The sequence below is a fragment of the Geospiza fortis genome, unplaced genomic scaffold, assembly GCF_000277835.1.
Source record: "Geospiza fortis unplaced genomic scaffold, GeoFor_1.0 scaffold79, whole genome shotgun sequence".
Classification (NCBI taxonomy): Eukaryota; Metazoa; Chordata; class Aves; order Passeriformes; family Thraupidae; genus Geospiza; species Geospiza fortis.
Genome location: NW_005054408.1, coordinates 170,969 through 185,061, shown reverse-complemented (window position 1 = coordinate 185,061; position 14,093 = coordinate 170,969). Strand labels below are relative to the sequence as shown.

Here is a 14,093-nt window from a genome sequence, read left to right as displayed (position 1 = left end):
TCAGCTGCCATGCTGAGAATGTGTTATGTTTCATTTTACTTATCCCTGACTTACTCTAATGGATCTATCATGCTTCTGTCACTTTTCTGGGCTTTGGGGAAGCCTGTTATCCTAGAGCTAAGGGAAGGCCTCTTCCTGCCCCCAGCCCCAGGAGCAGCTCACCCCACTGTTGGCAGGACTGCGCTGTGAGGAGAGCAGAGGGTGGCACATTTATTTGCTAAGGCAGCAGATTCCCATTTCCAGGCAGGTTTAGCAGGCAGGTTTATCTTCCATCAACACTGCTGGAATATTTTAACTTTCTGTTCTGTGTGGACTGATTCTGGATTGTGATATTTGCTCTGATCTCCTTCTTCAGGATCCTTCTGCTGATCCGTCGCAACAGGAAGCAAAGCAGAGGTATAAATGAGACTATTGAATTTTGGTCTTGGATCTCATCATCTTTAACCATTTGTTTTGTTGTTGGGAAAACCACCACCAAAGGAATTGAAATGGATCAAAGATTTGATGCAGGTGTGGCTCCCATGCCATGCCCACACTGCCTGAGCCCTGCTGGGGTGGGAGGGCATGATGAGAAAGCAGCAGCAGCTGATTTTCCTTGGCACTTGTGTGAGTTCAGTAACCTCCTGAGCTGCAGTGATGCAGCAGGGTGCTCTGGGGAGCATCATCCCTGCCACTGTCACCTGCTGCTGGAAGGCAGAACCCTTGGCTCCTCAGGGTTGGTAGGAATTTATGATCCAAGTCTTGCAGGCTGGCAGAACTCCTCCCAAACTGGTGCTTTTTGTCAGTGGTGAGTTTGGGTTGGGTTTGGCTGGTATTGCAGTGGGAAGAGCCTTTCCCAGTTGATTTGATTTTTCTGGGATACTATTCCAGTTAAAAAGCTGAAGCAAAATTATTTTTGTGGAAGCTCAGTGGGGGAACAGTGTTCAGTATTTGTGTTAAGGGGAAAATTGTAAACAAGTGTTTTAAAGAGCTGACTTTGCACAGTCCAAGCCTGTATTAACTAAAGTTTCATAAACTAAAGCTCCAGTTTTGCAGATACTTATATCAAATATTGTAAATACATGGAGACTTAGCGAAGTCTCCATGTGAAAGTTCTAAATACATAAATGAGCTTTGGTTTGGTTTTGGAATTGCATGGACAATTCCTTGTGCCTGTTCTACCATGCACTGCCTTGGGGTCAATTCCACATGGATAAATGCAGGATCTAAAGGGTAGTACAGCTTTTGTCTTTTAAAATGTAATCATGAGCAGTGGGAAGGTGTAAGTATGAAACTCCACCTTGATTTCTTGGAAGATGTTGCCAGCTGTGTAACTTCAGTAATGGGAAATGTCCATAAGAAAAGGACATTCCCAGGATAGGAGATGCTGTAAAAGATATCATGTAAATGGAAGGTTTGAAGTGACCTCAAGAAGCCACTTCCATGAATCAAAAGTGTTCTGTAGTTTGCTGTTCAGTGCATGTTATTTTAGGTGCTTGAAATCCCACTTTTAATGTGTGCTTCACTTTTCCTTACAGAGAAGCAGAGATAAGAAATACTATTTTAGCTCAAGTTCTTGATCAAGCAGCTCGTGCAAGATGTGAGTATCCAAGTAACTTCCTAATAAAAAATACTCATCTAAGGGACTCCTCAGAAGTGTGTTTGTGTACAGAGGCCAGACTAGAGAAATACTGGTTTTGCTGGGAAGATAAAACTTGCAGCTCTTCAGTTGGCAATATCAGCGATTAGAAGGGAGAGGCTGATGAGTATCTGAATTATGTTAATGTTTTGGGTTTTATTTAAATTAGTGGAAGGAATTATATGGAGAGTCAAAGTTGTTTAATGAGGAGCAAATATTTAAAAGTAAGAAATATAACTGTCTTGTGCCTGGCATAAATGCAGATGCCTTTTTCGATTTATTTCATGACCCTGGCATGAAGAAGATTGTTTCCTAGGGACATTTGTCACTTTTTTGTTACTAGTGAAGGTATTGGAGAATGTTCTAACCCCAAATGAACAAAGCCTGTTTTTGTTGCAGTAAGCAATTTAGCACTTGTGAAACCAGACAAAGCAAAAGCAGTAGAGAATTATCTTATACAGATGGCAAGATTTGGACAGCTAGCTGGAAAGGTGAGTATGTTTCATAATTCTTTCTCACATATATTTATTTTTAAACCCAATTGACTCTACAAAAATATGTTTATAATAGATGTGAGTTAAATTAACTGTAAATAGCTCCTAAAGACTATTATAATTCCATCAAAAACCTTTTGTAAGAAAGGAAATGGCAATTCAGTCTGATACTCTCAGAGTGTGTTTATCCACATTTTGTTTGACTTTCCTAGGTATCAGAACAAGGTTTGATAGAAATTCTTGAAAAAGTGAGTCAGCAAACAGAAAAGAAAACAACAGTGAAGGTGAGTTTTCTTTCTTAAATGTAATGTTGTATAAAGTAGAGCAGCAGAATTGCACGTGTGGGACCAGTTCAGGGTGGCAGTTTGTATTTGCACCTCCTGCCCTGCCCTGGTGGCTGCTGGGTTTCCATCAGAGCAGTCCTACACATCTGCAGCTCCTGGGGCCAGCGTGCTGCGGGCCAGCCTGGCCCAGCTCTGTCCTGTGCCCCTGGGCCAGGCAGTGCCTTCATTGCATGGACTGGGAAAGGCTTGTGCCAGCCTGCATCTACCATGACCCTTCAACTTTCACTTTATCGATTTCATTCTAGTTCAACAGAAGGAAAGTCTTGGATTCTGATGAAGAGGATGATTATTAATACCACTGTAAGGCTGCCAAACAATAGCCTGGAAAAATGCTGTTAGCAGGCAGAATGCAAGATCTGAAAATGTTTACGCTTCTTGACTTTTTTTTATTATTATAAAAGGCCAACAAATAACTTGTAAAATAAATCTGAGAAGGGGGATTTTATAACTTAAAGTTTTGTAGTATAAGAGGCCTGAGCAGTGTGGGGTTCCCCATGGCTTCATTAGCATGAATGTTTTGTTGCCCCTTCCTCACTGTAAGCTCTGCTTTCAGCCACTGCACACACTTAACTTGCTGTTACTGGAGATTGCAAACACAGGAGCCAAGTGAGACAGGGAACAGCCACTCAGAGTTAGTCTGTCCAGACTCTGTCACAGAAGTGTTAGAAAGGAGATTCCCTGAGCCCCTGAAGGATGCCTGTCCAGCCAGCCACCGGCTCTCTTACTGGAAATTTAAAAATTAAGGTATCCAAATAGTGTTTGGATCAGGGGATTCCTATCAGGCAGTCTGTGTAAAGAAACATTACCAGCAAACAGCTGAACTGTTCTCCTGTCAGTTCCTGGGCTTTCAAACAAAGCAAGTTAACTGTGTCATACACAGCACTGTTCAGACACCTGGTATCGTGTATTCTTACAACTACCTCCACTTTTATCAAATGGCTGGAGAGTTTCTTACCTGGAAAAAAAAAAGACAGACCATTTTCCTAAACTCTGCAACTTCTGCATGCTTAAAGTAAAATTGAACTTGTGCTGTACCTTCATTCAAGAATATGGTTATGGAAATCAGTAGGATGAATACTGTAATGTGCTGATAAACTCTCCCACCACAACCCCCCTATATGACATAATTTAACAGGATCGTGTATGATTCCAACTGCACTGGTTTTTGGAACAGAATAAACTTGTTTCAAGTGAGCACTAGTGGGTGTGTTTTTCATCTTGTCTGAATGTGGTTAAAAATATGAAACATTTGTTATTTTTGTTTCATTTGGTTTAGCCTGTGCATTTTGCTTCTCTGTGTTTGTAATTAGGCTGCCTTAGCTTTAGCGATACCCTGAGTGTGCCAAATTTCTTCAGACTTACCACCCTTACTGAGTCTGAAGCCAAAGTTTGGTGAACTGATTTGTCTTATCTATATGCTTGAGAAATCTGAAGAATAATTTAAGTTAAATGCATGCTACAATAAAACACAAGCAAAATTCTCACTCTGTAATTTGGAAATCAGATTGATAATAGTCTACTAGATCTTAAATATCTGGATTATTCTTGCTACAGGTAAGGACCAATTACTTACTCTGGGTCATCTTTATAGTGTCACAAGAAGGAAAAACCTGTTTTACCTCTTTCCTTTTGTGTCTTTTGACTTGTAATAGCTGAACATTCTTTTGGTTTTTTTAATTTGAACGTAGAGCTAGAAAAGGAGGTTATGTGAAAATGCTGAGTTTCACTAACAGTTCTATTTTGTACACCTCTATGCATAAATCTAAAACCACACAACCTAATGAAATTATCTGTAAATGTAGGAGGAAGGAAAGTCCAGGAGTAAACACAAGGTAAAGTCTTCAAATGCCTACAAAACAAGAAAAATCTGTAATAGACTCAATGCTTGGACAAAAGCACTCAAAGAAAACAGCATTTTCAAGAGTTCTTTACTAGTTTTTTCTTTCCATCATTTGGCACAAATCCAAGGCACATCAGAAAATCAGATGAACTCATAAATTATTAGAAAAATAAACACATTACCCTCAAATCCAAATGTCATTTGACATTTTACCTTAGATTAAAAAGTTATCTGAAAAGCCCAGCACTCTATCTTCCAGCTTTGTATTTTGCCAGGTAGTTTACTAATACCACAGTTAAAAGAAAGAGAATTATGTATACAAATAGTTCATGAAATAAAATGCAAGCTGGATGTGATGAGCCAAGAATAAAAAAATACTGCACTGCAAAACCTGGCTTGTGCTACTTACAGATTTGCCTCCCATAACCGAACAGTAGAAAATATGAACTTCAAATCTAAGCAGCTACTTGGTAGTTCCCTCAGCTTTCAGTTCTTCAGTGATCACCCCTGGGAATGGGGCAGGATTTGGCCTATTCCAGCCAGTGCTCACTGGTGTGAGAAGTACCTTTCATAATGGCAATTTCACCTTTTTAATAGCAGTCCAGAGCAGGCTCTGGAGCGGTTTTGTCTGTGGGTGTTGCCCAAGATCAGAATCATGAGTAATTGTGCATTTTTGCATTACTTCCTTTAGAGGAGGGGAAAAGCAACTGAAATGCATGCTACAATAAAACACAGGCAGCACCTTGTGCTTGCTTCTGCTTTTTTATTAGGCTGTGAACAGCAAGCCCAGAGTTTAGCTTTGTCAAGCGCTGTCCACTTTTTCCCCAGTATCTTGGCTCCTCTGTAAGAACTTGATCTTGCAGCTCCAGTACAGGGGAGCATTGCTGAGCTATTAACAAGGACTACATCCCTTCACATTAGTAATGCAGATGTTATGGACTATTGTTTGGCCAGCGACTGAAATATACAGAAATATATACTATAATGGTTTGTAACATTACAATAAAAATAGAGACATTTCAATTACCTCCGGCAATAAATACCTTGTTATCCAATATATCTTTTTATATATATAAATATATTTATATTTAATTCTGAGTGTAGTGATAAAAACTGAAAATGCAAAAATTATTCAAAGACTTTTAAAACAAAGTGGGTGGCTGAAAAATACAATACAGGGTTTCATTTGGTTTACTGTTACATAGAACTTTTTAAGAAGTGCTGAATTGAATAGGAAAGTAATTTTGCTGTCTTTACCTCGTTACATCCCTGTTAGTGAGATCAGTAATGATCTGGCTGTGTGGTCACCTCCAACATGAACAGAGGAGTCAGGCCCCAGGGTGCCAGAACATTCCAGCTGTGCTGCAGAGCCTGTGCCTTCTCTGAACTGGGGGGTGTGAATGTCACTGACAGTAACACACAGTGAAGGGCTACCGAAATTCACACCACCAACTTCCTCAGCTCCGGCCTTCAAATCCGTGCTTCCCTTCAGTGATGTGAACCTGAGCCCTGTCAGTCCGGGGACTGCGGCAGCCCTGGAGCTGCCGGGCTGCAGGAGCCGCTGTCGCAGGAGCCGCTGTCGCTGCCCTCTGCTGGCAGTGGCACATTGACCGTGTGTCTGCGCTGCAGTAATTTACTCCGGGGAGGAGCTGCCGAGTCATCATCTTCCACAAACTCACCACTGCACCCCGAGTCCGTCACCTGACCTGTGCTCTGCTCCAGCATTCCAACAGATTTTAACTTGCTTTTATCAAAGCTTTTAATAGCCATCTGTGAGGAGAGAGAAATGGTACGTTAAAAGCATCTGCTTTCTTAAGAAGGAAAATTAATATATTGTTTCTTGAACATTATTATCACATGAATTTCATGACACTGAGAACACAGCCAAGATTTAAAATAGCATACTTTGTAAAAGAGTAATTCTATTTGGGCTACATATGAGAAAACAAGAGGCCAGCCTGCCCCAGGCTACACACACATCAGTACCAGACCTGAAAACAGACATTCCAAAACTTATTTTCACCTCACTATCCCAACAGCATCCCAGCTCTTCTAAACACCACTTGCAATGCAAGTCTTAATGCACTTGAAATTAACAGTCATTTCTTTTACTATTAAGAAAAGTGGAAGTAGTAACAGACAGGGTGACCCAGGTACTGCTGAAGGCAAAGGCAGTTTTCCCTGCTTCCAGAGGTCACCTGTCAGGGAAGAGACACCCACCCTCCCCATCCCCTTAGTGCCTCTCTCTGGTCATTCCAACCACTCATATCTTCCATTTCCACACCTGCTCCTGTTTCTGCTGTACACTGTGGATGGCTGGTCTGCATTACTGGCCACTCTGCAAATGTTAAAATAACCAGAAGAAATAAAGAGAATGCGAGCATGCTAATGACAGATCTTCTAAGACAAGACCAAAAGGAGAAAGTAGCTTTTTTACTGAAATGATGGCAACAGTCTTGAAAAAGCTGCAGACAGAGGTTATTTAAATCCACTAACATTTAAATCCACTAACAATTCAGAGCTGTAGGGACTCATGAACTAGTTCAGCCACAGATGTATGAACTCACAACCACAGAACAGAGCTGGAGTGCTCTGTATCAGGGTCACATACAGTTTTCTGACACCTGTGTACTCAAATGACATATTGCCTTCAGTGATCCACAGTTATAAAATGTAAATCCCAGGTTCAGTAGTGGAATATAATAATTTAGAAAGAATTAATAAAATATTACAGCTTTATAGAATTAATTTAGTGTTCTCAAGGCTTTTGGCAAATACTCAGCCTTCTAAGGGCTATAGGAAAAGGAAGAGAATCCCATTTTCCAGAAGGACATGAGCTGCAGAGTCTGCATTTCCCAAGCTGTGTCAGTCTAATGATGGGCAGCTGCTGGACTAACCTGGTAAAAACTGTTTTGTTTTGGACAGGTAATTTTTCTCTTGATTTAGTGTTCTGAAATGACCTAGCAGAAGATGCAATGAGAGTCAAAGCCAGTGCAAAGGAAGCAGAAGGAGCACAAGCTCTGGGGAAGGCAGCATCCAGCAGTTGGTGTGGGTGTCACTGCATCCCAAGCAGAGGTGAATCTATCACATACATTTGTGTCACAGCTGCCAATGCAACATGCACTTTGCTGTCACCCTTGCAAATAGTCTCCTCTTACAAAGAAAAGCCCAATTTCAATCTACTGGAAAATGTCTCCCTTGCCAAAGCAAGATACAGCTCCAAGATGCTGCAGTTTTTCAGTTCTAGGTTTTGCTGGGCAGGACACAGAAAAGAAGATAGAGTTGAAACCTGCAGTAAGAAGTTTAAGAGATTCAAAAGAATGAAGTGTCCAAGAGGTGTCATAGAAGCACCACTGAAGTCTGAACAACGATGAAATTTGGCAAACAGGTCAGAACTTCTGTGATTCAATGACCACCAGTAGTAAACTTTCCCTTACACGTACCCAGAGTGACAGCAGAGCAAGCAAACATATTTGCTGTAATATAAGAATAATCTGAGCAAGTATTTCCACTTACCTGATGCAATAAGTGATAGTCAAAATTAGGGACACTTTTATCTCTTGTTATTGTTCTCCGTAAGTGTTTTTCTCTAAAGAAGATTTTAAAGAAAGCAAAGAAATTAAATGTCTTCGCATAAGCCTTTCATAAAAGCCTCTCTCTCAGAAGCTCCACAAGGTGGAACTGTCTCACCAGAAACAGCCAGCTCCCTGACAACACTTTCCCAGAACTGCAGCCTACTCGTATTCCCTGTATTTTACTATGGAATATTAGGGTTTAAAAAGATACTGAGCAAAACCCAACCAAGCAGTGAACACCACTACAGTATTTTTAAGCAGTCTGGCTCTGAAATGCTTAACTGATGGTACACCAAGTATTAGTGCAATCCCAATTTTAGATACATTTTCCAGCCCTCCCTCTCCACCCCAGTGAGCTTGTCATGCCCAGAACATCTGCCTGGGGATGTGAGCGTGCCAGCCCTGCAGGATTAACATCCACTGGCACACCACCATGCCATGTGTAACCAGCCCTGACCCACTTTGGGCCTTTGTTAGCAGCTGCACTTCTCCTTTGCTCATGAGAAACAACAAACCCACTCTGAGCAAGCTTCTCTGCTTACTTGTTAAATCTGTTAATTGATTGGACCAGTTGAAGTTGTCTGCTTATGGGATCATCGGCTTTCTCACAGGGCTTAGGATGCACTGGGGGTTTAAAAGAATAGGCAGCTAAAATTACAACTGAGTCTCACTTAGGAATTAAAAAACACAGTTCTGATTTTAAATTGAACATAAAACTATAACACTAACTAATTAAAGTTGTGATTTATCTTTGGAAATTTTAAGAACCTTTAAGTTGCAGACATAACCATTCTTCCTCAGATAAAACAACTGGCCAAGCTTCTGAAGAGACTCTAATTTTGGACTTTGAGGCCCTAAATTCCAGTTTTTACCAACCTGAATTAACACACAGATGCTAAACCACCTCTTCATTAGTATTACTCATATCTTCTATTGCTCTTTTAGAACTATTCAAAATATTTGAAAGAACTACTCTCAATTTTAGGTGTCAGCACACTGTGATTAATTGTGATTTTCTATTAAGCAGACATTCACAATCTTTCTGAGGGAAGGAACAGGAGTTACTTCGAAAACTCATGGGTGCTGAAATGGGCACTCGTGCTCCTCATCTACCCTGATTCCTGCTTTGCAGCCTCCCTGTTTTCTTTCTGCAGTCCTGGTGGCATCAGGTCCTTTGTTGAGCTGTCCAGCTCAGGGGGCACAGCTTTTCTTACATCCCCAGGGCAGTGAACTTGAAAATTCACCTGAAAAACTTCTGAGGCAGCATAATGGGAGCAGTGGACAAGGCAGATCAGAAGCTGGGGGTGAGAAGTGAGGAGGGAGAATCTGTGGTCCTTAAGCTCCATCTCAGAGACTGCTTAGGCACATTAAGATAGGGCCATGTGTCAAATCCTTTAAGGAGTGAAATAACTTTGCATCATTGAATATAACTTATCGTGTTATTGCTATTAAAAAAGGGGAAGGTCAGAGTTTACACTGCAAGATAAAAGGTATCAAAGGGATGGTAACTCATCCTTCCCAAGGCCCCAGGGCCCTGCTGCAGCCCAGCTGTGCTGTCACTGCACCTCGTGGCCACACTGTGCCACCTCCTGCCACTTGCTCAAAGTCCTCTGCAAACTATGTTGGAAGGCTCACAGTAACCTCTGTAGCTCTCATTTGTGTCCCAAAACATGAGAGACAGTAACTAATGATGAGCCACTCCCTGACCTGTTTTAGGGCAATAGAAATGACACCCAACAGTCATTTAAATCTGTTTTGCTTTGCACTGAAATGCACAGTTCCTACATGGCTGGTTATATAATCTCAAATGTGGTGTGTTTTTACCTTGAAATGTTTTTGTTGGTAAAATTCACACATGTACCCCAAAGTAGATGAAAACTAAGTTTAAGGCAATGTCATGAGTAGAATACAAAGTCTGCTGCATTTAGTTATAGTATTTTAGGTGTTACCTATCATAAATATGAAAAATAATTGTTCTATTACTGTATGTACAGCAATTACATAAAATATGTTATATAGTCACCTGTGAATTCCTAAATCCCTTTTTATTCATACCAGTGGAAATATCACAGGTACCTTTTTTCCTTATCTTGCCAGAAACGTGCTGCACACGCTCCTTCTCTCTCTCTGCTGATGTGGGGGGACAGCTTGGTGCTGCTTCTAGCAACTTCATGATGTTTGAATTCTTCATTTAGAGTTTCCATTTTCACCATTATTAAAGAAAAAGAAAAACAACAGTACATTTTAGTATTTCAGTCTGTGTAGAGTGTGTTAATTAATGCTTCTATGACTCAATACAACACACATAAAAGAACTCATTATAAAAACAAACTTATATCATTCTGAGTAGGGACAAAAACAGTGTTTCACAAATTACACTGTAGTGCAGTGATGATGTTGGAGTCCTGACCTCTTATTTTAAGCTGTATTACTTATAGTTAAGCCAATTTCAGTTTAAATGGTAACATACATACCAAAATTGATTCAGTACAGAATTTTGTGGTCATTAAGCTACATCTCAGAGGCCATTTAAGCACATTAAGGAGTCCTTTAAAGAGTGAAATAATTCGGTATCATTTAATATTACATATAATGTTATTGCTATTAATAAAGGGGAAGGTCAGAGTGATCTATTGCAAGATAAAAGAAATCAAAAGCCCTGAAGGGCAGAAGATAATGGGTGGGACAAGGAACATTGCTGCCTGCGTAACTGATTAGTGCAAGGCGTTCATTTGCCTACATCCAAGTTCTGCTCCCTCTGCCATTACAGAGATTTTAATGTTCCTTTTATTTAGGTCTGTGCTTCCACTCTTTCTAGACCCATCCTTTTAGTCTAGGATAACTTATTCTAGAAACCCAACCGGCTTCACATGCCACGGGAACCACTGCTAGGCTGCACAAGGAACAGGCATCTCACTGTTTATACCCCTCTAAGAGCTGGGTGCAGCTCAGTGTGTGCAGCCCTGCTGTGCCAGCACAGGGCTCTTTGCCCTGCCCTGGCAGCCTTGGCAGGCCGTGCAGTACTCACGGGCTCGGCGCAGTCGGCGGCGGTGCAGCCGCGCTCGTCGCGCAGGTGCCGCAGGGCCCCGTGCTGCAGCAGCAACGCCACCAGCGCCTCGCTCCTGCCCGCCACGGCCTCGTGCAGAGCTGTGCTGCCCTTGCTGTTGGAGAGGTTCACCGAGGCTCCGTGCTGCACAGCAAAGGGAGATCACGGTTAGAAAGGAGCAGCAGCCCCAGAGCTGCACAGGGCCCAGGGCAGCTGCACCACCAGAGCCACAAGAACACACCTGGCCACGTTATTGCCCCATCCCCTAGCCACAGTTTCATGGATCAGCTCATTTTGGTTTTGCAAATCTCTATCACATATTCCAAGCTTTAGAGATACTTTAGAAACCCCCAACCCTTTGTGACAGAATCCCAGGAGAGAAAACCTGCCACCTGCCACACAAAAGTTCCATAAAAACAGCTACCTGTACAATAGCAAGGTCATATTTATCTAATAGCAAGGTAATATTTATCTAAAATTTATCTAACATCTCTGAAGGGATGGGATTGAAAGGAATAAGTTAACAAAAACTCTTATTTCTTTCCCCAAGTATTTTCAACAGAGAAAAGCATAACTAAAAATACTGATCCTGAGTACTGGGTAAGCACAGATATCACATGAGAAATACCAGCAGAACATTCTGTCTGCTGTGATCTTACCTGCAGCAACAGGGCAGTAGTCTCATAGTGACCATTCAAGCATGCATAAATTAAGGGAGTATTTCCATATATATCCTTTTTATTTTGTTTTGCATTGTAATCCATCAGACACTTTACCACCTATTGAAAGAAATAACAACTTCAGTCTTACTGAGTAGGAGTACTGAGTTAGTGAGTATGAAACTAATTTTCATATTTTAACACCCACTTTTAAAAAAGAAAAATGTAAGCAACTACAAGAAAGGCCAGAAAATAAAACTCAAGGTGTGTGAAAAACAAATATAACCAGTAACTTAACAAAACATCAAAACCAAACCACCACCAAACTGATCACAACACTTGGAAGGAGTTCTTTATACTGTAATTACCCCATGAACTAATCTACAACTATCCCACGAATTAGCCTACAATTCTGAGTTGTATTCTTGGTTTTTCTTGCTTCCCTAGTATTTTGTCTTCCTATCACTTCCAAAAGCCTCTTCTTTTCCCTCCTGCAGTCTTCAGCTCCTTATTTTTAAACAATTTTCTGCTTTTCTAATTTTCTGCTTTTCTTCATCTTTCCATTTGCCTTTTCCCCCCTGCTTTTTCATGTTTGCTATTTTCCTGTCTCATTTACTCTCTCTCCTGTATTGACACCCTCCCCCATGGGCTCATGCTTCTCCTTCACTACTTTTGCTTCCCTGACTTGAAGCGAGGGATGAGTTATCTGCTGCCTCAAAGCTGCACTCGCCTCATGATCTAAGTAAGGAGTTGAAATTACAGTAAATATTTAGTACTGTGGCTTCTGAAGACACAAACATGACCCAGAGAAGAAGGTACAGAGGAACGTACAAAGAAGATTCAGCTGCACAAGGGATGTTTAAAGCATTTGAAATAAGAGAGAAGGTTTTTGCAGCACCCCTTGCATTAAACCAGTATTTTAAGTCATGCATGCTTATGTAAGTCATATATGCTTTCATAAAGAAAAGGTGTCTTCTGAAACAATTTCAGCTCAAAGTTCCCCTTTCCATCTGGAGATTTTAGACCCTGAAAACAAAAACCAGAACCGCCAAACTAATTTTCTCTGCTCCTGACTTAGTGTGGTTGCTCATTTCCCCTGGCAGCTTTCCGTGGTGCCAGGGAGCTCTGTGCCAGGCAGGGTTACCTGGGAGTGTCCCCTCTGGCAGGCCAGGTGCAGGGGAGCTGCCAGCTGTGTGTTCTTGGCGCTGGCACTGGCGCCGTGGCGCAGCAGCAGCGACGCCAGCTCGCTGTGCCCGTGCAGAGCAGCCATGTGCAGGGGGGTGAAACCATCCTGGTTGGAAACATTCACCCCCAGCCCGTTGGCACAGATCTTGGAAAACCTCTGTTGAGGAAAACACACAATAAAACTATAATCGTGCTTTGTTTTAATCAACAAAATAGCCAAATACCTGCTAAGTTCATATAAAACGAGCAGATGGGCACTACAAGAAATTCTGCTGAAGCCTAATTTGAGGCCTTCAGAAAAAGTCAGTGAAGAAGAGCAGCTTGGTAGTATTTTCCAACAGAAAATTACTTTTATTGTTATCTCTTTTCTTCCAACATGGTAACTTCATGGAGAGCAATTCTAGGCCAAATATTCATGGTATTAAAAAGAGGCTCTAGCAGCACAGTTTGAGACAGAACTAAAACTGAAAGTTTTTATATAGCTGTTAGGATGCTAATACTGGATATGAGGCAGTGTTAATGGGTTACTTTGATTTATAAAGATATATATGCTCTTTGAAACAGACAATAAACACTTCAATGCTACATGAAGCTTGGGGTAATATTGATACAAACTAAAATTAATTTTATTCACCTGGAAGCAAGAGTGGCCCAGAGAACAGACTTCCCTGGGGAGTCAGGATAAGGAAAGCACCTGGAGGACAGTTTACCCAGATGTACAGAACATCCTCTTTCACTCCTCTTGCAAACTGTGCCTGCCTGACATTTACAGTGGTGCACAGCCTTTCATCCTGTGCTTTCAACGTGTGCCTGCCTAGCACAGCAGTTAGGATTAATTAACAAGTTCCTTCTTCTTCTCATTCAGCAGACAATTCCACAGCAGATGCCATTCCCCTCCCTGTCAGCAATAAAATGAGCTTTATGGACTCCAGCTCTGGCATCTTTAGCACTTGATCCCTTGTCCTGAGGGCACAGGGACAGCCCTTACCTTAGAGAACAAAGCACCGTGTGAATGTGAAGCCTTCAAGTACAACAGCACACTCTAAGCCTGCACAAAATAAACTTGTGGTGGCAGTGGGGAATTCAGAAGTTAAGCCATCTCACAGTGCTGTTAACCCCAAAGCAGCCAATCAACTGAAAATTTGTACTTAGGTTTATTTTGCAATGATTTATCCAGTCATGTATCCCTTCAGACACCTCCTGAAGGCAAGTTATGGAATTCCTATTTCCAAAAAGCTGGGATTGTTCCTTATGCAAAACAACAAAAAAAAAAACCCCAAACAAGAACCAGGTACACACACACAAAAAAGCCCCCCAAAAACCCCAAGCAAA

The 14,093-nt window shown here is 41.5% G+C and overlaps 2 protein-coding genes across 2 annotated transcripts in view; one reads left to right on the top strand and one right to left on the bottom strand.

Moving 5' to 3' along the window:
• Positions 1-307: 307 nt before the first annotated feature.
• On the top strand, positions 308-3,656 carry PDCD5 (programmed cell death 5; the record flags this gene model as incomplete). The annotated part of the gene is made up of 5 exons (XM_005426264.3): positions 308-396; positions 1,518-1,579; positions 2,018-2,109; positions 2,325-2,396; positions 2,702-3,656. Coding segments are annotated over 5 exons (363 nt in total), but the record flags the coding sequence as incomplete, so codon positions are not given.
• A 711-nt stretch (positions 3,657-4,367) lies between these two features.
• The window catches only part of ANKRD27 (ankyrin repeat domain 27), a 33,569-nt gene continuing 23,843 nt past the window's right edge, over positions 4,368-14,093 (bottom strand). Inside the window, exons 22-28 of the mRNA XM_005426263.2 lie at positions 12,721-12,918; positions 11,577-11,696; positions 10,900-11,061; positions 9,948-10,056; positions 8,414-8,495; positions 7,813-7,885; positions 4,368-6,066 (exon numbers count right to left, since the gene is read on the bottom strand). Of these exons, the coding sequence (XP_005426320.1) occupies positions 5,809-6,066; positions 7,813-7,885; positions 8,414-8,495; positions 9,948-10,056; positions 10,900-11,061; positions 11,577-11,696; positions 12,721-12,918 (1,002 nt within the window). The 3' untranslated portion in view covers positions 4,368-5,808. The remainder of the gene's footprint in view (positions 6,067-7,812; positions 7,886-8,413; positions 8,496-9,947; positions 10,057-10,899; positions 11,062-11,576; positions 11,697-12,720; positions 12,919-14,093) is intronic.